The sequence below is a fragment of the Candida dubliniensis genome, chromosome 3, assembly GCF_000026945.1.
Source record: "Candida dubliniensis CD36 chromosome 3, complete sequence".
NCBI classification, from domain to species: Eukaryota; Fungi; Ascomycota; class Pichiomycetes; order Serinales; family Debaryomycetaceae; genus Candida; species Candida dubliniensis.
Genome location: NC_012862.1, coordinates 496,590 through 520,902, shown reverse-complemented (window position 1 = coordinate 520,902; position 24,313 = coordinate 496,590). Strand labels below are relative to the sequence as shown.

Genomic DNA, 24,313 nt, shown 5'->3' with positions numbered 1-24,313 from the left:
GAAAAAAAAAAGTCAAAGAAAAAGAATTAAACGACTTAAATGAAGTAATTGGTGATTGTTTTATATATTAATAGTGAAAGAGACAATTAGTAATCAAGAAAGTTTACAAACCGTTTGTTAATCCTGTATATAACACGACAATTTCTTTTTTTCTTTTTTCTTTCTTTTCCTTCTTCAATGTTCTTCCAATTCAGCCTTTTTTTTAAAGAGAATAGAATCATTACTATGATGATGTTTTAGGTAAGGTAGTTGAACAGTTATTGACAATTTGTTATAGATGCTTTTGATGGGGGGGGTGAACTATTAGTTAACTCTGAGAAGGAAAACCAATAACCGTGAATATGTCTATCATGTTGTTATTTCTGGTTCTTTGAAGTCAATGTACATAATTGCTATTCTTGTGGTATATTCTAATACTGCAAGGGATCATAATAGTTAGGCCAACCATATTGTAAAAAGATTCTCCTATTTCAAAACACGTTTTCAGTTATAGTATCTTTACAGAATGACCGCAGTTTAATATTCTATGCTATGAATTTAGTAAATAACTTGCTTGATCTTGATAATTGACATAGAGATTACCTCAATCATTTTGACAGATTTATAGTTGAAAGACAAAAACTTGAATTTGATCAGCAAAATGATTTTAGATAAAACTAACGTTTTCCGAATCGGGATTGATATACGTATTTAAATAATCTCACAATTTTCTGTATCACCGACTTTAAAAAAAAACCATCAGATTAATCTGTATATCACAACGTGGGCGCTCTAGGATAATATACCATTCACTCTGAACTTCAATAATGAGGGATGGCCTTTCAAATGTTAACAATCACTGTTTAGCTCTGACATCTATCAATTCCTATAAAATAATCTGTCAACAAGAAATAAAGTATTAGTTTTTTTAATTGCATAACCATCCGGAATTTATATTTTGTAAACTTGTAAACTTACTAACTTACAATAACTATCCAGTACCGGATATTCCTGTCATTTTTTTGTCAAAAATTCGTCTTTAAAAGTTTGCAAATAGTTTTGATGATATCTCAAATCAGGGTTTCTCAGTATCCAACACGGTCAGACATCAACACAACAAAAAAAAAAAACACCCTATAACTTCTAATTAAGCAGTGTAACGTACAAATATTGACCTGGCAGTTCCAAAGAAAACCTTTTACAGAAAAGGCTGCAAAATTTGGTTATACAATAGCACATCATACTCGGACTCGGACTCTTGGTGCATACACGTCTGAACATGACAACAACAACAACTGTCTCTCACACAAATTTTCTTTTTTTTTTTTTTTTTTCTTTTTTCTGGCCGATTTTTTCATAGTAACAACCAATCATTGTATATACAATTTTCATTCATAAATCAAGAGATTGGTACTTATTTGCTAAGAGTGGGAAATAATGTTTTTGCAGTCGTTAGGTATGATCAGACATTACAGAGTTTTCATTTAACATTATAAGCGTCTTACTAACAGAATTGTGAATTTAGATCGATTAGCCATTGATGAGTCCAAACGGGATTTTATTTATGACACAGATGATGATGATGATTTAATTGACATTACAAAAGAAGTATTTGCTTCTCTAGAGAGTATAACCAACAATAAAGTGGTGAAATCCCCGTATTTTGAATTATTGGAAGGAACCAGAGCTTTAGAAGTTCTCAATCCAAAGTTGGACACTGGTTTAATAGAATTAACTCGCGAAGAACTTACGTTTGATTGTAGCAAACCGCAAGAGGTAAACGTTATTATCAATATTCAAACTAAATTATTGTCAAATTTAATCAATTGGTTAGAAAGTGACAGTTTGCCAGTTACTGTATTGAGTTGTCGATATGTTCAAACATTATTAGTCAACTATTTGAATCATGAGAATTCAGGGTTAGGAAAATTCTCCTTCTACAATTCCAGATTATCTCCAGTTGACCATCTGAAAGATGATTTGAATTATCAATTAATACATCGAGTATTGAAAACGTTTATTATGGGACTATGTAAGTTTATTGGGTTTACAATCTATTTGTCAAGAACAGTATTGTATGAAGAAGAAGATTTGAATACCAAATCGATGAATTTGAATTTTTTCGATGATATATCTCCTGGATATTTTATTGAAGAAATCAATGATTGTATTGAATGGATATTAAGCAATGATGAAATTGTCGAAGCTGATACGTTGATCACTCAATTAAAAATTGTTGCAAATTTGGTCAAATTTGAAAATACTTTTAAAATCACTCAACGTACAAGTTTTATGGAAAATGATAGTCAAACTTCCAGCTTTGGATTTGATTTTTGTCTAGATGCAATTAATCAAATAACTAAATTACAAACCATCAAGTTTGATGACTCAGTTATCCCAACTGGTTCATTTTCAAAATTCATTCAAATTGATTTGGAAAATAAAAGTATTCCTGCAGAATTGACCAACATTAATTTAGAAACTACTTGGGATTGTCTAACTAATATTTTTAAAACTATTCACAAATTTACCAACCAAGCCAATTCCATCAAATCAATTAACCAATTGTATGATTTTTTACAATATAATGTAAAATTCCCCATCGATAATGTTTCTGTTTTCGCTCGTGGGTTTTTCCAATTGTATTTTATACGTGATGATAAATCAATATTTGGCTCAAATAATGTCAATTTACCAAATTTAGTTGTTGATTGGATTGAAAATGTAATTGGTAAAAATACAATTATGTTAGGTAAAATCGAGAACAATTTATCTCAAATCAAAGATAGTGCCAAAGCAGAAATCATAAAAGTGCATAATGCAAATACAACTGATTTAGAAAGTGGCATGTATCATTATTTGACGACATTTGCTAGTAACCCTTGTCGGCTGCAACAATTATTATCCAAGGGGTTAATTTTATGGGACACTTTACAAGTTGGTTGGGAATCATTTGAATACGAAATGTATAAAGGATTTGGTGTGGGTGATGAGTTTGCCACTGGTGAACTTAGTATCAGTGTCACGTCCTATGTTTATTTTGGTAAATTACAAATGATGTTAGAGTTATTATTAAATGGTATTTCTTTGGATCTTTATAAACCATTTGAAATGTATTTGATCTATTGGTATGCCGATTATTTGATTTTGAATATTATTGAACATTTAGAAAACAGAGTATCACAAATTCTATTAGGGAAAATCAACCATTTAGAAACAAATATTCCTAAAAAAATCAAAAAATTGAAAGCAGGATCTAAAAAGGAACAATTAAAGGAACTCAATTTGTATAATCAACAAGTGATAATTCCACAATTAACTGCAACATTGAATTTCAATCAAGATTATTTAATCAAATCATTAAAGGCATTACGTAATTTGACTCAATGTCAATTGAAATATCTTTCTGTATTATCAAAACTACAAATAATCGACTATACAAAGGGCCCAATTAATAATCTCACATCAATGGAAAATCTATATCACCTTAGAATGAAACCATGGTCATCAATAGGTGTTCCAATGTTCCCAACTTTTGAACAATATCAATCAGCTCTAACCACAAACACTATACCTGGAACGAACAATAAAGTAACTTTAATGAAATGTCTTGAATTATTAGCTAGTGCAAAAAATAATCTTGTTGTTGTTGAAAAAGAATATAATCAATTGATTGACTATATTAAACGAGACACTAAAAACAATTTTTTACCAGATTCATCAATTATTACTTGGTATGAAGAATTAATTTCTTCAATGGGTCAAATCAATGATAATATATCTCAAATCTCGAAGATTATTTCATTAAATAAAAATGATTTGGATTTGAAAAATAAATATAAAATATCTATCACTAAAGGATGTCATAAATATTTCCCAAACATTTCCATTATTTCATGTACAGTATAGGTAAATAAATAAACCAATAAATAGATAGACAATATGTCATTAGTTTAAATCCTCAACCTTTCTAGTTTTATAAATCATTTAATGCCTTTTGGAAATCTTTAGAATTTTGTAATAATTGAGGGTTGTTATCCTTGTATATTGTTGAGATATCTAGTAATATTTTATCAGTCGATTCTCTTATTGCCTCTAGTGTTGCTCTCAATTTTCGCAAGTTTTCAAGTTCTTCAGTGTGTTTTGACAGCATTAGGGAATGGTGGTGTAATATAGCTTGGTGGTGTAGTTATAGTTCTTGATTTGTTTGTTTGTTTTTGATCCTGTTCAATGTCAGGTTTTACTGAAAGAAAAGCTAGACTTCCATTTATAGAAATATACCTCTAACTTTTCTCGCACTACTTTATTTCAACCAATCAATCCCAATTGTTTTCTGATTTTCTTTCACCATTCACAGAAACAAGCCAAAGAAAAAAAACCTTACCAATCATAAAAACACTCCACAACAAGCAAAGTAGTTATTGATATTTCCACCCATCAACAATGTCAACATCCATTTTCCGTACATTAAAGAATATCTATTCATCTGGTTTAAAAAGAGCTGCTTGGCAAATTCAACATCACAATGATACCAAACGAGGTTGGTTAGTTGGAATAGATGATTTTGGTAATAAATATTATGAAACTGATGCCCCAGAAGAAATTCATTTACGTACAAGATGGGTTGAATATGCTCAATGGAATCAAGATATGTCACAAGTAGAACCAGGTTGGCATTATTGGTTAGGTTATGGTACTAATACTCCACCTAATGCCTTGATTGGTGATGCTAAAACAACTAGAGCTTATCCTTTACCAGCTCATCATAAACCAAATTTGACTAATACTCCTGGTGCTTATGTTTGTTATAATACTGCTAAACCGAAATTCAAATCTTGGACTCCTGAAGTGAAAGAAAGAGCTTAAGTTGAGGTTTAATTTATGATGTTTGTTTGACGAGGAAAGACAAAAGGGGGAATTTGAATTTAGAAAATGAAATGCATTTATTTATCTATAAAATGGAAATAATTAAAAGCCAATAGGAGGTGTTGATTAATAATTTGGTGAAGACTATCGGTCATGTACAATATTATCTTTAAACTTATATATTCCATACACAATACATATACTCAAGAAGTTACGTTTGAATTAAGTATATAAAACTCTAACACAAACTGAATAGTGATTATATATATAGCTATACAATTCTAAGACAATGGCAGACAATTTTTTTGATTTTAGTACAAGTAGTATCATGCCATCTGGAGTGACGCATCACGAATCTTATACCAAAAATGGTTGAAAAAAAAAAAAAAAAAAATTTTTTTTTAGGAATCTCTCTCTGTTAATAATCTATTTCTGTACTATAACTCCACATTTCAAAATATAATGAGTAATTCAGGAAAATTACCAGGCTTGGCCTCTGATGCCGTATTGAAACATTCTATTCCAGTTCCAGAAGATTTTCAGGAAGTTAAAGGGATCGATTATTCTCAAGATAATGCTTATAATATGAGAGCAAAAGATTTAATCAAGTCTATGTCAACAATGGGATTTCAAGCATCTTCATTGTCACAAGCTTGTGAAATTATTGATAATATGAGATCTTGGAGAGGTAAACATAAGGATACTTTAGAAACACATGAACAAACTGGTGAATTTGATGATCAAGGTTATCAGAAAACCACTATATTCATGGGTTATACATCAAACTTGATTTCCTCAGGGTTGAGAGATACTTTACGTTATTTGGTACAACATAAAATGGTGAGTGCTATTGTTGCTACTGCAGGAGGAATCGAAGAAGATTTAATCAAAGTTTTAGCTCCTACATATATGGGAGATTTCACTTTACCTGGTAAAGGATTACGTGATCAAGGAATGAATAGAATTGGTAACTTGTTGGTTCCAAATGACAATTATTGTAAATTTGAAGAATGGATTGTTCCAATCTTAGACAAATGTTTAGAAGAACAAGAAGAAGCAATGAAAAAATTGGGTTCTGAAGGATTAAATGCTGATTCCGAAGCCGTTTGGACTCCATCTAAATTAATTGATCGTTTAGGTAAAGAAATCAATGATGAATCTTCAGTTTTGTATTGGGCCCATAAGAACAAAATCCCAATCTTTTGTCCCGCTTTAACTGATGGATCTATTGGTGATATGTTATTCTTCCATACCTTCAAAGCTTCTCCACAGCAATTAAGATTGGATATAGTTGCTGATATAAGAAAAATAAACTCAATGTCAATGGCTGCATCAAAAGCAGGTATGATTATTTTAGGAGGTGGATTGATCAAGCATCATATTTGTAATGCATGTTTGATGAGAAACGGTGCTGATTATGCCGTTTACATCAACACTGGACAAGAATTTGATGGATCTGATGCTGGTGCTAGACCAGATGAAGCTATTTCATGGGGGAAAATAAAGGCCGAAGCTAAATCAGTAAAAGTTTATGCCGACGTAAGTTTAGTATTCCCATTAATAGTTGCTGCTACTTTTGCTAGTGAAAAGCCACAGAATTGAGAATTGATAGAGACTATAGAACTTAATGTATATGACCTTTAAAGTAGATGAACGGGTTTCAATTGTAATGCACGGCACGATAAAACAAAAAAAAAAAAAAAAAAAAAGGATGTGTTGAATTCGGCCAGCACCATTATGAGCGTTATCGTCGCACAACAATGGGGGAATAATTCCGTGGTCGCTCGCCACAATTTATATGCAAACGCATATAAAATGCAACTTCCAATTCTACTTTTTTCTGTCTCCCTTCCTTCTTTTTTCCCAATTGATATACCAATACTGCTTGAAAATGTCTAACATTGACGATATTCTTTTGGGTATTTCCGAATCTTTAAAACGCCTTCAAAAGGTTTCTGAGGAGGCTAAAGCTGAAAACCCCCAACCTGTTCAAATTCAAAATTTGGAAATCAACTCTACTAAGAAATTCACTGATAATTATTATAGTAAAGTCGCTGACGATTATATTGAATTTACCTATAAGAATCCAACTATATATCACGTTGTTAAATTCTTCAAGAGTGAGCTTGAACTGAAAGGTTTCACTTATCTTCCAGAGAGTGAATCTTGGGCAGATTTAGAAGCAGGTAAATATTTCACCATTAGAAATGGTTCCTCACTTGCTGCATTTGTTGTTGGTAAGGATTGGAAAGCTTCAAAAGGTGTTGGTGCAATTGGGTCCCACATTGATTCTCTTACCACAGTTTTGAAACCAAATTCTACCAAAGCTAAAGTTGATGGTTATGAATTGTTAGGTGTTGCTCCTTATGCTGGGACATTAGGTAGTGTTTGGTGGGATAGAGATTTAGGAGTTGGTGGTAGATTATTAGTTAAAGATGGCAAGGGTAAAGTCAGTCAACATTTGGTAGATTCCACACCACATCCAATCGCCCATATTCCTACTCTTGCCCCACATTTTGGTGCCCCAGCCAATGGACCTTTCAATACTGAAACACAAGCTGTTCCAGTAATTGGGTTTTCTGGTGAAAATGATAAAGAAGAAGAGGAGCCTACTGAGGAAGAAAAGAATGCCCCATTATATGGTAAACATCCATTGAAGTTATTGAGATACATTGCCAAACTTGCTAATGTTTCAGTGGCTGATATTTTGCAATGGGATTTACAACTTTATGATGTCCAAAAGGGAACTAAAGGTGGTCTCAACAAAGAATTTGTTTTTGCTCCAAGAGTCGATGATAGGGTTTGTTCATTTGCTGCTCTTAATGCATTGATTGATTCTACAGTGGACAACAATTTGGCCAATGATTCTTTCTCTATTGTGGGATTGTTTGATAATGAGGAAATTGGTTCTCTTACTAGACAAGGTGCTAGAGGCGGGTTAATTGAATTGGTTGTTGACAGAGTATTGTCATCTGAATTTTATAACCCAGATGGTCTTGATATTCAAGAAAGTTTGAGATTGACTTATGCTAACTCTATTGTTTTATCTGCCGATGTTAATCATTTGTTTAATCCAAATTTCCCTGGGGTGTATTTAGAACATCATAAACCATTACCAAATGTTGGTGTCACTTTATCTTTGGATCCTAATGGTCATATGGCCACTGATTCAATTGGTCTTGCCTTGGCTGAAGAATTGGCTAGAAAGAATGGAGATAAAGTTCAATACTTTCAAATTAGAAATGATTCGAGATCAGGTGGTACTATTGGTCCGGCAATTTCTACTAGTACCGGTGCAAGAACTATTGATTTGGGTATTCCTCAATTGTCTATGCATTCGATAAGGGCCACGCTTGGTAGTAAAGATATTGGATTAGGTATTAAATTTTTTTACGGATTTTTCAAGAATTGGAGAGATACTTATGATAATTTTGTTGATTTATAGTCAATCAAACGAGAAAAAAAGGAATAATTAAAAGTATACTTAAGAATATTTAGACCTTATTTTAATTATTATATTAAATATATGTTACGTACTATGTTTTTATTTATTGATGTTACGGTGATTATATAATAGAAAGTTTGCCCTACCAACCAATGGGGAAGGGATTTTTGTAACACGAGACCAAACAGCATGGCTTGTACATTATTTTCTTGTTCCTGTACATAGTTTTACATTCTTGAGGGGCAGCGGGCGATCGTGGTGGTGGGAGCAGAAGAAGAAGAAGAAGTGGTGGTGGTGGTAGTGGCTGGTGGCTGGTGGCAGGAAGTGAGTGATTTGGGTCTGGAATTTTTTTGATGTTTTTTGTCGTGTTGTCTTATTCCTTATTTAATCATTCCATGATTTACTCAAACAAAAACAACACTAAAAAAAAAGAACAAGAAGAGAGAATTAAAGCCAATTTACATATAACAAAACTGTTTAATTTTTTTTAAACTACGAATCAATCAATCAATCAGTCTTTATTGCATCCACACTATTCTGACTTCCCTTTCGAAATAATTTACTTCTTCAAACTTTTTTATAAGGTATTTTAATTTAATTTATTCCAATTGGTTATTGTTTTCCCCCCCTTTTTTTTTGATTCAAGAAGTGATCTATTGATAGTTAATTTGACAAGTAATCATTTAATAAAGAAATATGGGTATGTACAATATTTTTTGGGAGGACAGGGGAAAGTAATACCATATACTACTGGATTTTAGTTTCCCGATTCCATTGATTAATTAATCTACTGCTTTTTAATTGATTGACTTTAATTACTAACAGAATTATATTTTCTAAATAGCACCGCCTAAGAAAATGTCCTTACAGGAGTTTTTCGAAGATGAATGTATGTATTAAATCATAATTTTAACGTGCTGGGATTGGATTGGCACTCAAGTAAGAGTGTTTTGTTATGTTTTGTTTGTTTAGTTTACTAACAAGATCAATTGGTATAGCCTTTGGTGGCTCTTGGGCAGACGCAGATGTTGATATGGCATCAATTTCTGTTCCTATTGAGAAAGGACCATTTCACGATGGAGATAGCTTTAATCAACGTCATTTAGGAGACCCGGTTATTTCAGGGCCACCTTATATTGTTAAATTATTGAACTTGCCTGTAACAGCCAATGATTCATTTGTTCAAGACTTATTTCAAAGCAGATTTACCCCATTTGTCAAATTTAAAATTGTTACAGACCCCGCATCGAATATTTTGGAGACCCATGTTATTAGACAAGTTGCTTTTGTGGAATTGGAGTCTGCCAGTGATATGTCAAAAGCTTTAAAATGGCATGACTTGTACTATAAGGCAAATAGAAGAGTCACTGTTGAAGTGGCAGATTTTAACGATTTTCAGAATTGTATTAAGTTCAATCAAGAACACGAGTATGAAATTATGCAAATTCAACAAGAATTCATTGCCCAAAAACAACAGCAACGGCAACCCAGACATATGGCTCTTTTAGACGACTTTGAAAGAAATCAACGTGGTCCTGAATTGCCCTTACATCATCAACAACAACAACAACAACCGCACCATCATTTCAATCCTAATTTAAACAGACCTTCAGGTAGATCAAGTCTTCCAACAAATGAGATGTCTCATTCGAGAAGACTTTCTTTTGAGGCACAATTACATCCTCATCAACAGAGCCACGAACAGCGTATTAGACAGCCTTCTTTTGACAATGCATTCTCAGACACCCCTAATCCCCCATTTGGTGGTGGTGGTGGTATTCGTCAACATACGCATCCTATAAACCCACCAGTTGCCCCAACTAGTGCTCCTGCGCTGAAGCCTTTTGTGACACCAATTTCATCTGCCAGTTCCACTTCTAAACCCAAGCCAAATCCATTTGGTGGTGCCAAACCAGTTGATACTTTGTCTAAACAACAAGAAATTGAGAAGAAACTAATTAATTTGAATAAAACTACAGTACAGACTTTGGGAGATGAAGAAAACCCCGACGAAGTTCAAGCAACTATTAAAAAATTTCGCGAAAATGGTTCACCAAAATTGAGAAGAGCTTCTGTAGGTTCAAGAAGATTATCCTCTGAAAAGAGACCATCAGTATCAATTTTGAAAAGAGACCTCCCAGAGAAACAACAGCAACAACCACAAAATCTGAACACAAATCAAACTGCATTACATCAACCCGATCAACCACAAAATCATTCACCAAACGTGTCTCTGACTCAACCTTCTGCAGAATCACCTTCAGTGGAAACTCAACCATTATCAACCAACCCTTATACATCCAATGGGACAGGTAAATCTTTAGCACAATTGTTAAGTGAACAATCAGATATTATGTCGACTCCACCAATGACTGGTAAGAAGACGCCAAGAAGCAACAGTAATAAAAAGCCCGTAGTGGCTGCTAAACCTATTATCTTAAAGAAGAAAATCGCTACATCACCACCAGTTCAAAGGATTGATTTAACAATAAAAGAAAGCGAATATTTGAAGAAGAATGTGAATGATTTGCAAAAATCGGTTGATGAGAATCTTGAGAATAAATTGGAAAAATTGGACTTGAATAGTAAGACATTACAGGAAAATGGAACTAAAGAGTCAACAAAGACAACAATTGATTTTCCTAAACGAGAAAATAACCGAGAAGAAGATCGTCCAAACTTTAAGAATTTGGATCAATTAGTCCAGAAAAGAAATGATAGTCGAGCATCGTCTTCTTCATCAAATAGTAGAAGATTTGAGTTTTCCCGAGGATCAAGAGAAGAGAATGAACAGGTTCCTTCTAAGTCTTCACAAAACAATTCTGAAGAATCATTGAAATTAGCAATTTCTGGAACGGACGACCAACAGGACTTGTCCTCCACTAACGCTAGATTGGAAAGTGGAATGTGGGAAAGAGGAAGAGGAAGGGCAAGAGGTGGTTTCAGAGGTAGAAGTGGTTTCAGAGGCAGAAGTGGGTTTAGAGGTGGCCCTAGAGGTGGCCCTAGAGGGAGAGGTGGTGGTGCCAGCGCTAACTATAACCTTCATTATGTAAGATCAAAACCAACTTCTGGTGAAACCAATTAGTAAATATGTGTATATTTTTAATGTATCTTTATTTCTTTTTTTTTTTTTTTTTTTTTGTGTAAAATGTCCATATGGTGAACCTAAAGGATTATTTGGTGTAGAATGGATTTGATAGTTTGTTGTCGTAAACGGATTTACATAGCCACGGTTTTACAAACTACGTGGGGAAAAATATAATAGAAATAAAGGGTCTTTATTGTATGTAGTATGCATTACTTTCTGTTTAATCTGTGACTTGGAATAAGAAGAGTTGTGATGGATATACAATTGTTCATATTGTCGTTTAACTAATCTTTCATGATAGTTTTAATTGATCTACCACAAACTGAAAAGTTTGATAAAGCGTGTATGTGTGCACAAACACTAAAATTTAAATATGCAATACGATCTATTTCTCTCGTATAGAGAATGAGATGCTGTCGTCGTTCCCACGATATGATTAGGAACGAGACGACGTTATGATAGTATTATACAAAGTGTTATTGGGCTACCAACCACCACTGATTTTCCTTAAACTGTAACACTGATTTCTCACATTTAATACGTGTATTGTTATATGACTACCAATTAAAACTCAGTCCTAATCCAAGAGATTATCTGAAGATTGAGAGTCGGACGTAGTAGCTTCTTTTCGTTAGTTAAATATCCGATGATGATATTTATCCTTACTTACTTGTTCTCGTACCGAAAATAATTTACATTTTCTCTCTTTCTTCCTGTCAACAGAGACACGCCATTGTTAATTTATTTTTCTTTCATTACTTAGTAGTTTTTTGTTGAAAAATTTATTTATATTGATAAAATTTCCTCCTCTCATCATCTGCTTCTTTTTTTTAAAAAAAATTGTTTAAATCAATTAAAAGAGAATCTCAAATTTTCAACAACTAATTAACCTAATCTAAGATTCAACTCATTAATCATGTCCCCAGTTCAATTAGCTGAAAAAAATTACGAAAGAGACGAACAATTCACCAAAGCTTTACACGGTGATTCCTACAAGAAAACTGGTTTATCTGCCTTGATAGCTAAATCCAAAGATGCTGCCTCTGTTGCTGCCGATGGTTATTTCAAACATTGGGATGGTGGTGTTTCCAAAGATGATGAAGATAAAAGATTGAATGATTACTCACAATTGACTCATCATTATTATAACTTGGTTACCGATTTTTACGAATATGGTTGGGGTTCTTCTTTCCATTTCTCAAGATACTATAAAGGTGAAGCTTTCAGACAAGCTACTGCTAGACATGAACATTTCTTGGCTCACAAAATGAACCTTAATGAAAATATGAAAGTTTTAGATGTTGGTTGTGGTGTTGGTGGTCCCGGTAGAGAAATCACTAGATTTACTGATTGTGAAATTGTTGGATTAAACAATAACGATTATCAAATTGAAAGAGCTAATCATTATGCCAAAAAATACAAATTAGATCATAAATTATCTTATGTTAAAGGTGATTTCATGCAAATGGATTTTGAACCAGAATCATTTGATGCTGTTTATGCCATTGAAGCCACTGTTCATGCTCCAGTTTTGGAAGGTGTTTATTCTGAAATTTACAAAGTTTTGAAACCAGGTGGTGTTTTCGGTGTTTATGAATGGGTCATGACCGATAAATACGATGAAACCAATAAAGAACATCGTAAGATTGCTTATGGTATTGAAGTTGGTGATGGTATTCCAAAAATGTATTCCCGTAAAGTTGCTGAACAAGCTTTAAAAAATGTTGGATTTGAAATTGAATATCAAAAAGATTTGGCTGATGTTGATGATGAAATTCCTTGGTATTATCCATTAAGTGGTGATTTGAAATATTGTCAAACTTTAAGTGATTACTTGACTGTTTTCAGAACATCAAGAATCGGGAGATTTATCACTACTGAATCCGTTGGTTTGATGGAAAAAATCGGGTTAGCACCAAAAGGTTCTAAACAAGTTACTCATGCTTTAGAAGATGCTGCTGTTAATTTGGTTGAAGGTGGTAGACAAAAATTGTTTACTCCAATGATGTTGTATGTTGTTAGAAAGCCAGTAGAAAAGAAAGATTAATTGTGTTGACGACAACAAGTACAACAAAGGTGGGGGGGGGGGGAGTGAGTTATTTCAATTCGTGTATCTATTCATAGAGGTATTTTGATGTGCAATTTGATTATTCTATTTATTATTTAAATACTGTTTTCTTTTTAATATGCTTAGTTTCTATAGAGAAATCAATAATGATGATCATTAATAGTGTGAATGGATAAAGGCTATAATGGTGGCTGTTAGTCATATCAGTTGCAAAATGTTCTACATAAATAATAGAATATCAGGCAATGATCGAGGCAAAGTAAAAAGAACAATAGGGATGTTGGTTATGTGCAGGTTTAGCATAAATCTAAAATAAGTGTTAGCAACTATTCACGGTTTTGTCTCTCATATATAATTCAAGAAATTTATCAACTAATTTCACCCATGTGTTAAGTTCAATTTGGTTTAATTGCTATTAATAATAAGTATATCCTATTTCAATTTCAAACTGTTATATATATATAACTTTCTTGTTTCCAATATTTTATCCCTTTTTTTGTTTTGTTTATTCTACAGCGTGATTTAGATAGATTGTCATTTTTTATACACATACACAACTAAAACCTGCTTATCATGTCATTCCCTCCATTAGAAAATCCAAATTTAGAAGGATATGAAATTGCTCGACAACTATGGATTGAATATTATAATCAACATGAAGGAACTTTTGTTGCTCGTAAAAAATGTAATGGATGTTATAATGAAAATAGATTTGTTGTTTGGGCAGTAGCAGTTGCAGCACAAGCAATTGTTGATGGAGCCAGAATTTATCCTGAACTTAAACCATTAGTTGCTCCAGCCATTCAAATTTTCCAAAAATATAAGAATAATCATGTTAAAGGATATTCTGCTGCTGAGAATTCCGGTAATGATCGAGATATTTATTATGATGATGATGCTCAAGTTGCCAGTGCAATTATTACTGCTTATGAAGTCACTGGTGATAAACAATTTTTAGATCAAGGTAGAGAATTAGTTCGATTTTTAATGAGTGGATGGAATGATAAACCTGATGCTAAAACTAAAGGTGGAGTCCATTGGCATGTTAGTAAAAGTTATTTGAATGCTTGTACAACTGCTGAAGTTGCTAAAGCATGTTTACAAATTTCAAAATTTCTCCCACAGGAAGCTGGTGTTTACATTGATTTTGCTGCAAAATGTATCGATTGGCAAATTAAAGTATTGCAAGATCCAGGTGATAAATTAATAAAAGATGGAGTTAGTGATAAAGACACGAATGTTAATGATGTGAAATGGACTTATAATGTCGGTACCACTTTATCGGCTGCTTCTCATTTATATTTTATTACTAAAGATTCCAAATGGAAACAAATAGCAGAAGATTTAGCTAAAGCTGGTATTAATCGTGGAGTGTTTTTCTATGATAGAGATTTTGATAATTCAAAACGTTATTGGCGTGATAGTTCTTATTTTGTTCAATTATTGATTGAAGGATTAGCTGATTATTTGTTATATGTCGGCAACGAAGTTCCAGGTGAATTAGTTGGTCAGATCGAAGAAGAAATTAAAAGACATTTGATAATTTTCTATGAATTTATGAAAGATCCAAAAGATGGAATGTATATTCAAAGTTTTGAACCTCATAACACCTATCGTGAAGTTTATGACCAAAAATACAAGAAGTTTTTTGGAGATGGTAAAGGATGGGGTTTGAAAGGTGAAGATAAAGATGATCAAGGCAATCCACTGAAATGCTTGATGGGATATGCTGCTGCTGCAAGAGTGTTTTTCCAAGGCGCTCGAGTTGTTCCTCATATCGACTCCTATTAATTGTAAAATCATGGTGGTGGTATATAAATACGCTACATATATATATAGAAAGAAAGACACTTGTTAATTGCTTTTCTTTTGTTGATTCAGCTTAAACTTTGATTTTTGGTAAATCAAATGCTGGACCTGTTTGTAATGACGAATATGGACGTTCTACAACAATGATATCACCCTCACCAAAATTAGCAGCTTTCATAATTGGTCTATATTTTTCCGTAATCCAAAACGGTTTCTTAGTTTTACCTTTATCAGCAGCATTATTTTGATTATCTTTATCTTCGATTTGAATTTGTTGTCTCAATCTATCTATTTCACTTTGCTTTAATGAGGATTCTATAAGTTCTTCAGTTTCATCTTCTAATTCGCCTATTTCTTCATTCATCGATAACCCATCATGATTTCTCTTTTTAGAAGTAGAAGTATTCTTATAAACTTTTGATATTGGAATATTCATCGACAAATCGAAAAAACTCAACCATGTCGATCCGTATACCCATAATTTTTCTTGCTGAACAAACATTCCTTCCGGTTTATCTTGTAATGACATAAATTGTCTTGGTAAGAATTCACTATTTCTTCTTGACCATGGAGTTAATAATTGGCCATCTTTGTCATTAATGAAAAATTCAAATATTTTGTTCTCTTCATTAACAACAACAAGTTTTTCATCATTAACACATTCAATTAAATGAGGATAGGATGATAATTTTGTAAGAACGTATGCCTCACTTTCAGTATTAAGAACAGGGTATACTTCAATAAATCCGTTGAATCTGGAAATGATAATTTGCTTTCTATTTGGGGTGAGTACTAGGTTGTTGATACGCGACAAATGTTGGTTTTTGCGTTGCTGCTGCTGTTGCTGTTGTTGGTTAGATTCCAATAATTCTATCTCGCCATTTAATTCTATTTTCCCTTCTTCACTATCTATATCAAATGTGTACAACTCTTCGTCAGAAGTAAGAATTAAAACTTTGTTAGCATCAATGAATTTGACAATTTTGGCTCCCTCAATCAAACTGTCAAACTTGTCATCTCTTATCTTTTGAACTTTAAATTTATTGTCAATTTCAATTAATTCAAAGAATCTTACTGACGTCATTTTGGCAACTACCAATAAATTGTCTTTAAAATCAACACTGGTAATGTTTTCATCAGCAGATAAAGTAAGTTTGCTCATTAATACGTGTTTGCCAGTAGGTAAAACTTTCCATACTTTTATGGTCTGATCTTGCCACAAAATAATCAATTTTGAATCTGGGACAATCAAAGTGTTGGACTGTTGTTGATTAATCAACAATTTTTTGTATTTACCATCGTAAAACGTTTCAATATTTTGAATCACTATCGCTCTTTCAACACCTCCACTAACTAATAAATTGTAGCTCTTGTTTTCAAATATAGCTAAAGACCTAACATCATTAGAATGCAATAAACGATTAAAACTGTGGGTCCATTTCAAACTATTCTTATTCTTAAGTAAATCAAATTGATGAATCTTTCGGTCAACACCAGCACTGAATATTTTCTCTTCCTTCACATCATGAACTAAACACAACACATCAGCATCATGCACTTTGAAAGTTTGCAACAATGTGAAACGGGTCAAGTCCCAAATTTTTATAGATCCAGTAGAATCTCCACTAACAAAGTGTCTCTTGTTTGGTAATACTGTTAAAGACCAAACCAAAGTACTTTCAGTTTTTGCCTTATCAACTTTCATAGTAGCTACAAGTCTTCCCTTGGTATCACCTTCACTACTCCAACTTCTAATTCTACCATCAGCACATCCACCAATAATATGCTCGTTACCAGCCCATTTCACACTCAATACTCTGGCATCTTGTCTTTGACAAATCAAATCATATTCCAAAGATCCTCTACCTCCAGAAATATCAACAATAACAACAGACCCATCATCACACCCAACTGTTAATCTATCATTTCGTGGGTTAATATCAATACACCATATTATTCCTGCATTACAATCATAATTTATCAATGGTCTCCCTGTGGCTAAATCCCATTCAGTAATATACGTAGATCCTCCAATTGAAAACAATCTTGGTGGTTCTGATGGATCTTGTTCATTATAACTCCAACATAACCCTTCAATAGATCTACCTTTTGAACCAGGTAAGGTCAATTCATGAGTCCAATTATGTCTTGGATTCCAAATTTCAATATCACCATTACTTCTTCCAACAGCTAATCGTACATCCGCTGTTGGGAGTGATGTCAATGAAGATTTACGAGAAAATGCCAATGATGTGATTGTATGTGGAGTATAATCAACAAATCTGCAACGATGAATATCCATAGTTAAATAGCTTGTATATATTTTGGTTGTGAAAAATGAAGATGTTGCTAGGATGGGGGTAGGTTGGTTAGAATTGAAAAGATTTTTTTATTTTTTTTTTTTTTTGTGCAGAGAAAGAGATGAGTGTACGCGATGATTATGATGGAATAATGTCGTGACTCAAATGTCGTCTGCATTGTGGAAATATAAAAAGAAGCACCATTTTAATAATTAGTATGGCACTTCTATCAAATATAGATTACACACAACAACCTACCGAAATACTAAATTCGTTTCCTGTTTATTTCTTGTTCTTGGTTGATATTGTTTACTCTTGTTAGATAATCATCTTGTATCGTTACATGATTAAACAAAACCAACAAATCTATTAATAAAACTTAATAATCTAATGAACCATTTGTTTTCATCTGTGTTTAAAACCATGTTGATTATTAATTCCTTTTTCAGTTTAGTAGCATTATTTGCCGGTTGTTTAACGTATGTTCTTTCAACATGAACATTCTTTTTAATACACCAAACAATGAACATAAAGGTAATTAAACTAACAGCAAAATTCTTAAGAAATTTCAAGGCATTCCAACCCACAAATTTCAAAATATGAATTACTCTTCGTTTTATGATCTCAATATCGTCCAATTCTTCATCTCTATCTCCTGAAGATGGATCACCATTTTCATTTCCTTGAACTTCTCGTCTAGAATTCACAAACTCTCTTGTTAATTTGTTTATGACCATATTGACTTCACTTTGCCAATTTTTAAAATCTTCAATTACATTGTTTGCTCCCATTCTTCCTGGTAATGAATATACGGACCCACCACCACCACCACCGCCACCACCACCTCCTGTAGCGCCTGGTTGAGACGTGGTATCATGTAGCTGTTGCTGATTTTGATGCTGCATCCTTTGCTGCTGGACATATTCATTTAAAGATAATGTGGTATTTCTCCGCGAGTGTGAATAAATATTGTTCAAATTACTAGTACCAATGGTTCTTGCACCAGTAATGCTAGGTGTTCTGTTGGAAAATCTGTCAGTTTGACTAAATGTGGGGGATCTTGATGGCAACGGTATATGATGGTCAGTTTCCTCATCACTACTAGGCAAGTCCTTGATCTGTTCCCATAAATACTCCAACTCATTTAATAATTCTCGTGCTTCCAGAGTTCCACTGGCATAAACTCTCATGGTTTCAATAAGATATGAAACGTACCGTTTTTTGGCCTCGGTTTTGCTCAAACCTTGTTCACGTTTCCATGCATCCCATTTCTTTTTGGCACCTTCATCTTCTGCTGTGAATCCAACTGGACGAGGCATAACTCCATCCACATCACCTTCTGTAGCTTGTTTGTATAACCCATATAACTTGATTCTATTTTCAGCTGGAGGTCGAGGTAATGATCCATAGTTTGAGCGAGACGATAACGCTCTAATAGTGGCAATTGCTTTTACAAACACACGATCTAGGTAAATCTTAGTTAGTAAATGTATACTAGACAAAGTTTGTTTGTTTGCTTAAAAATATCACATACCAACGCTGTCTGACATGTTTGATAGTTTCTTTCTTATCGTACCAAGGTATATTAAAGTAACACTATAAGATAATCTGTTGGATTTACCCCGACTGCTAATCAATAAAGATTATACAATATACTATATAATGAAAATAAATAGAAAAACAATAAATCCCACCGGTATAATAATAATAATCAAGTTGTTTGTATAAGTTGATAGAGATCGTTATTATTTTTTGGTTTTTAGTTTGTTTTTTTTTTTTTGTTGGTGTTTAGTTTATTGTGGTTGTGTTTCCTTTCATTCATTGTATTGGAAAGGAGGAGAAGAAGGAGAAGCAATAATATTTGGGCAAACTAAAAAGCAGGAAAAAAAAAAAAAAAAAAAAAACCTACTGTTCAATTTGCACGTGAACTTTCTGTTTAGACAGCTCAACTCAAACCGCTACTCGTTCTCATGATGCAGATGCAGCATAAATAGAGACTATAACTACATGAAGTAGATGACCAGGCAATGAATTTCAAGTAATAGATATATTTGATTGTGGAAAAATAAAAACAAGTTCCGAAAAGATAGAATTGTGAGCTAGTAAAATGGACCGATTGTACCCATCAAGATATTGGTGTACAATGGTGAGTAGTAAGCTAATTATTCTAGTTTGCACCAAAATAGGAACCAAATATGGCACTGAAAGTTACAAATATATTGTATCAAAAAGCGATTTGGCACCAGAGTGTTGGCAAACAATGTTGTGATTTGTTTTTTCTTCTCTTTTCTTTTCAAATTTCCTTTATTTTCACATATATCCATTACCCTAATTTCCAATTGCAAGTAATCTAAACATAAGATCCAGAGAGGAGGAGAGACTTACAGATTGGATAGTCATGTAAATATAAATTCACATTTCCCATGCAAATTGATCGTCATCTCTTTTTCTCTTTCTTTTCAAAAGTAATCGTTAAATATCAATTAAAAACCCTATTAAAACACATTTTTTGTACAGAATGATTTAAGCAAATATAATGTAACAATCTCACCATTTAGTTTTCTGGAACATCAATTTCACCAGCGTTGATGGCGTCAATGATGTCATGAGGGTTCTTACCATCAACTCTACAACCAACAGATTGAGCAGTACCCAAGATTTCCTTGGAGACAGATGCCAAGTTCTTACCAAATGATTTGTGTTGCATTTTTCTGGCAATTTCAAAGATTTCATCCAATGGAATGTTACCAGAGTGTTTAACGTTCTTTTCCTTCTTTCTGTCTCTGACTGGTTCTTTCAAAGCAGTGATAACTAAAGATGAAGCAGATGGAACAACAGAGGCAGTAGCTTGTCTGTTTTGAATTCTCAATTGAACAGTAACTTTAATACCTTTGTATTCTTTGGTGGCTTTGGCAATATCTTCACCAACTTTCTTTGGAGATAAACCTAATGGACCAATCTTTGGAGCTAAAGCAGATGAAGCACCAACTTCACCACCAACAGCTCTTAAGTAAAGGAATTTAACTTCATTTGGATCAAATTTTGGAGGCATCTTTGATTAGTTTCTCTATGGTCTATGGTAAAAGAACTTCTTCTAAAAACCTCTTTCAACTAAAAGCAAAATTTGAAATTTTTTTTTTTTGCTTTGCCGATTGGTGTGCGCGGAAGAGAAAAAAAAAAAAAAACAAGGACAGAGTCCAGTGTTGAGTGTCTGTTGTATGGGTTTTTTTCTGACACAAAACCTTGTAGAGTGCATAGTTATATACTGCATGTAACTTAGGGCTATAGCCCTAATTTTTGTTCTAGTGTGATGTTGCAAATTAATATCAAAATACATCTTATGTTGAACACACATGTATATTTAAATGTATATGTTTCTACAAAGTCCCACCAGGAATTTCGGTACCTATTCTAGCATCATTATAAATTGCAGATTCAGGGCCCGAATCATCCGTTGAAGAATCTGCCAATTGTCTAAGCATAATAGCAGGGTGTTTTCCCAATTCCTGTAGTTCTTTAAATATCACTACAGGCTTCTCAGCTAATTTTAAAATTCGCTCCTTGTCACCGTAACATATAACCAACACATATCTTGACCAGTCCTCACGAGGTATATGGTGTCGTTTCATGGCTTGTTGTAGAATCTTCAAACACGAGTCGTCAGTTGAAGCCCTGAGTTGTTTCAACGGCTCAGTTCCGGGATTGTGGTGATGGCCCAACTGGTTGGGAGGAGTAGAAACTTGTGGGATATAGCCGCTACCGTGACCATTTATTGCTGCGGTTGCTACTGCCGCGGCAGACTGTGGCGGTATGCCATTCGGTGATGTGACTGTATGCATTGAGCTAGACGATGGGTTTTGCACTAATCTTGGTCTAACACCTGCAGCATTTTGCTGTCTATCGTGAGATTCTAAACTCTTATTTGAGTTATTTCTAGGTAGACCAAGTTTTTGTAAGGTGAAATCATTATTTGCTTTATTTTCGGGATATTTTGGAACCGATTGCGACATTATTTTCCCAGTTCCCATAGATAATAATGATCCCGAAGAAAACCTATTAGATGATGGGCTAGGGATTGTTGTTGGTGTCCTATTGTTACTGGCCATAGCATTACCGCTTCCCGATCGAGATAGACCTTTTTCAAAACTGTCATGTTCCAAATGATGGTGTGACGAAAAGTACGAAGGTGAATCCATACTTGCTGCTGGACCAGGATCTAGAGTTGGCGTTGGCAATGGCTTGGAATCTTTCAATAATCTTATTATAGGTATCAAATCCGTTTTGAGCTTGATGAAATTGTCGTTGAGTTTCTTCATTTCATCATGTGTTGGAGAAACTGGGGAAGAAGCAACAAATGTTGATTTCTGTTTGTGCAACTCATAGCTTAGCTTTTTCATCATATCCTGCATTAATACTGTAGATAGATTCAAAGATTCAACTGTTGTATAATTATTGTTAATGTTGACATGGTTCAACTTGTAATCAGGGTCACTAAATGATTTTGGTGGATACTTGGAATAATGGGCCGCAATAAGATCACTGATTCCTTTCTTGATGACGAGGCGTGTTTTAAGTGAAATGATGCCAATTTCCTTCAAATGTTCTGTTGTGATAAAGGGAAGTAACGATCCATCCACATTATTGTCTAGAAATACATTACCGATGCGTCGTTGTTCGTGGGGTAAAATTGAGTTTATGTATGTTGATACTTGGGCTGCATCCCACTGTAGAAACGAGTCGTTACTAATTGGCGACGTCATGATAGTTGTATGGTTCTCCTATAAATATGAAGTTTTCACTAACGAGTAATAATTGTTCGATAAACAAAAACCCAATAAATAAACCAAAAAAAAAATAAAAAAAAAATCTAGGATTTCCTTTATGATAGGATACCGTTCAACTCATATATTAATGATAGACAATCCCAATGAAAGTGAGATGTTTCAAAGAACTTTTGTTGTTGTATGATCGTCAAACAAGAAACAGACTGATTTAACAAGTCAACTTGTTTTGAGTGAAAATGTTCGTGTATTTTGAAACAATAAAAAAAATGATAACTACATGACAATTCTACGAGACAATAGGCCAGAACTTGATGAATAAGAAGTAACAATAATAATAGTAGATGGAGCAACTGATGTTGATCTTATTTAACAATGATATGTTAAAATAATCTTGCTATTCGTTTTAGAATAACAAACTAGTTATCAGCTACATAATCCGACACATTTTAACTGATAAAGATGTTTCGTGTAGTAGTAGTTGACATGACAAATTTCATAATGATTGTTGTTTCATGATATTTTGCAAAACTTGTCACAACATGTGTATCATAAATTTGCTCTGGATGCAAATCCTCAACTACTTCTCTCATCACACTATTTCTGTTGCAAATACAATAGTTCATTAGCAGTGTCTACATATGAAAATCAAAACTGGATGTTTAATTACTTGCAGTATCATTTCTACAATCCTAAAATGATTAGCGATCGCCATTATCCCTATTTTTTGTTCTTGCTCCGTTTTGTTTATTTGTAGCTTACATTATTAATGAGGTTGCCTGGTATCAGGACGAGGTGATATCCTGTCTTTATTGGGGTACCCTAAATTCTGATCCATTACTGAAACCCAGTTAGAAAAAACCAAATCAGATTTACATAAGCCACACTTTTGTGGTGAGATTCTCAATTTTTCCTTTTATTCCCTTTTTTTTTGCCCTTTTTGTATCTGTTTCAACTTTTGTTACTCTATTCATTTGCTTTTCTTTAATACACCATTGTCATTCTTTCAAAAAAGAGTAGTACACAATGTCATTGAAACTGGTACCACAACAAAAGGGAATAGTCCATACTTATGGGTTCAACTTAACTGCATTTGAGTTCACCACCAGTGATTCCAAAAAAACTTCGCCAAACGTTATCTTATTTGTGGGTGGTTTAGGAAATGGTCTATTGAACGTTCCGTACTTGCCCCAATTGGCTGATTCTGCAAGCAATGAATTTCAAAGCGCAGATGGTGGGTCCTGGAGTTTGGTCCAGGTTTTACTATCCTCTGCATACCAAGGTTGGGGGACCTCATCATTGGATCGCGACGCGTTTGAATTGCAATCTGCCATTGAATATTTCCGTTCAGAACGTGGTGGGAATAGACAAAAGATAGTGATTATGGGACATTCCACTGGGTGCCAAGATGTGATTCATTATCTAACAAAAACATTATACAAAGAAAATATACCTGAAACTTCTCAGGTGCAAGGGGGTATATTACAAGCTCCAGTTTCGGATCTGGAAGCTCTTCTGTCCGGTCGTGATCCTGCCAAGTACGAAGCATTGATCCAAAGAGTTTATGAAGAATATATTTCTAAGGGAAGAGAAAATGAGATTTTGCCTCAGGAGTATCGTAAAATTACTTGGGGCATGCCTACTTCTGCCTACAGGTTCTATTCCTTGGCTAGTAAGAGAGGCGATGATGATTATTTTTCTTCTTATTTGACCGAAGACGACTACAAAAACAGTTTTGGTAAAGTAAATAAACCACTTCTCGTGCTTTACGGAAGCATTGATGAATTTGTGCCTGAATATGTTGACAAGGAAAAGTTGGTCAGTAAATGGAAACAGTCGACCCCTTCGCAGTATTGGAGTGAACACAGTCAAATAATCAAAGGTGCAACACACAATTTGGGAGATGGTTCCGATGCTGGTGTCATTGATTACTTGGTATCAGTGGTGAAAAAGTTTATTAGTGATCTATAGAAATCT

The 24,313-nt window shown here is 33.7% G+C and overlaps 12 protein-coding genes across 12 annotated transcripts; 8 read left to right on the top strand and 4 right to left on the bottom strand. All coding sequences in view use genetic code 12, as the record gives it.

Annotated features, from left to right (window-relative positions):
- Positions 1 to 1,416: 1,416 nt before the first annotated feature.
- Positions 1,417 to 3,888, top strand: CD36_82180 (N-terminal acetyltransferase C complex subunit, putative; the record flags this gene model as incomplete). The annotated part of the gene is made up of 2 exons (XM_002419112.1): positions 1,417 to 1,435; positions 1,505 to 3,888. 2 exons carry the CDS (start codon positions 1,417 to 1,419, stop codon positions 3,886 to 3,888), a joined length of 2,403 nt encoding a protein of 800 aa, XP_002419157.1.
- A 534-nt stretch (positions 3,889 to 4,422) lies between these two features.
- Positions 4,423 to 4,845, top strand: CD36_82170 (NADH-ubiquinone oxidoreductase subunit, putative; the record flags this gene model as incomplete). The annotated part of the gene is made up of 1 exon (XM_002419111.1): positions 4,423 to 4,845. One exon carries the CDS (start codon positions 4,423 to 4,425, stop codon positions 4,843 to 4,845), a length of 423 nt encoding a protein of 140 aa, XP_002419156.1.
- A 462-nt stretch (positions 4,846 to 5,307) lies between these two features.
- On the top strand, positions 5,308 to 6,447 carry CD36_82160 (deoxyhypusine synthase, putative; the record flags this gene model as incomplete). The annotated part of the gene is made up of 1 exon (XM_002419110.1): positions 5,308 to 6,447. The coding sequence occupies one exon, from the start codon at positions 5,308 to 5,310 to the stop codon at positions 6,445 to 6,447; it is 1,140 nt and encodes a 379-aa protein (XP_002419155.1).
- Positions 6,448 to 6,643: 196 nt separating this feature from the next.
- On the top strand, positions 6,644 to 8,290 carry CD36_82150 (vacuolar aminopeptidase precursor, putative; the record flags this gene model as incomplete). Its single annotated transcript, XM_002419109.1, has 1 exon — positions 6,644 to 8,290. The coding sequence occupies one exon, from the start codon at positions 6,644 to 6,646 to the stop codon at positions 8,288 to 8,290; it is 1,647 nt and encodes a 548-aa protein (XP_002419154.1).
- An 858-nt stretch (positions 8,291 to 9,148) lies between these two features.
- Positions 9,149 to 11,375, top strand: PSP2 (Psp2 protein homologue, putative; the record flags this gene model as incomplete). The annotated part of the gene is made up of 2 exons (XM_002419108.1): positions 9,149 to 9,179; positions 9,310 to 11,375. 2 exons carry the CDS (start codon positions 9,149 to 9,151, stop codon positions 11,373 to 11,375), a joined length of 2,097 nt encoding a protein of 698 aa, XP_002419153.1.
- Positions 11,376 to 12,294: 919 nt separating this feature from the next.
- On the top strand, positions 12,295 to 13,425 carry ERG6 (delta(24)-sterol c methyltransferase, putative; the record flags this gene model as incomplete). The annotated part of the gene is made up of 1 exon (XM_002419107.1): positions 12,295 to 13,425. The coding sequence occupies one exon, from the start codon at positions 12,295 to 12,297 to the stop codon at positions 13,423 to 13,425; it is 1,131 nt and encodes a 376-aa protein (XP_002419152.1).
- A 594-nt stretch (positions 13,426 to 14,019) lies between these two features.
- CD36_82120 (endo-alpha-1->6-d-mannanase, putative) lies at positions 14,020 to 15,237 on the top strand (the record flags this gene model as incomplete). Its single annotated transcript, XM_002419106.1, has 1 exon — positions 14,020 to 15,237. One exon carries the CDS (start codon positions 14,020 to 14,022, stop codon positions 15,235 to 15,237), a length of 1,218 nt encoding a protein of 405 aa, XP_002419151.1.
- Positions 15,238 to 15,328: 91 nt separating this feature from the next.
- On the bottom strand, positions 15,329 to 17,557 carry CD36_82110 (U3 small nucleolar RNA-associated protein, putative; the record flags this gene model as incomplete). Its single annotated transcript, XM_002419105.1, has 1 exon — positions 15,329 to 17,557. The coding sequence occupies one exon, from the start codon at positions 17,555 to 17,557 to the stop codon at positions 15,329 to 15,331; it is 2,229 nt and encodes a 742-aa protein (XP_002419150.1).
- Positions 17,558 to 17,902: 345 nt separating this feature from the next.
- CD36_82100 (acyl-CoA-binding protein (ACBP)/diazepam binding inhibitor (DBI)/endozepine (EP), putative) lies at positions 17,903 to 19,105 on the bottom strand (the record flags this gene model as incomplete). The annotated part of the gene is made up of 2 exons (XM_002419104.1): positions 17,903 to 19,020; positions 19,090 to 19,105. 2 exons carry the CDS (start codon positions 19,103 to 19,105, stop codon positions 17,903 to 17,905), a joined length of 1,134 nt encoding a protein of 377 aa, XP_002419149.1.
- A 1,004-nt stretch (positions 19,106 to 20,109) lies between these two features.
- On the bottom strand, positions 20,110 to 20,607 carry CD36_82090 (60S ribosomal protein L12; the record flags this gene model as incomplete). The annotated part of the gene is made up of 1 exon (XM_002419103.1): positions 20,110 to 20,607. One exon carries the CDS (start codon positions 20,605 to 20,607, stop codon positions 20,110 to 20,112), a length of 498 nt encoding a protein of 165 aa, XP_002419148.1.
- Positions 20,608 to 20,932: 325 nt separating this feature from the next.
- Positions 20,933 to 22,315, bottom strand: CD36_82080 (protein Ste50 homologue, putative; the record flags this gene model as incomplete). The annotated part of the gene is made up of 1 exon (XM_002419102.1): positions 20,933 to 22,315. One exon carries the CDS (start codon positions 22,313 to 22,315, stop codon positions 20,933 to 20,935), a length of 1,383 nt encoding a protein of 460 aa, XP_002419147.1.
- A 1,047-nt stretch (positions 22,316 to 23,362) lies between these two features.
- CD36_82070 (conserved hypothetical protein) lies at positions 23,363 to 24,307 on the top strand (the record flags this gene model as incomplete). The annotated part of the gene is made up of 1 exon (XM_002419101.1): positions 23,363 to 24,307. The coding sequence occupies one exon, from the start codon at positions 23,363 to 23,365 to the stop codon at positions 24,305 to 24,307; it is 945 nt and encodes a 314-aa protein (XP_002419146.1).
- Between the last annotated feature and the right edge of the window lie 6 nt (positions 24,308 to 24,313).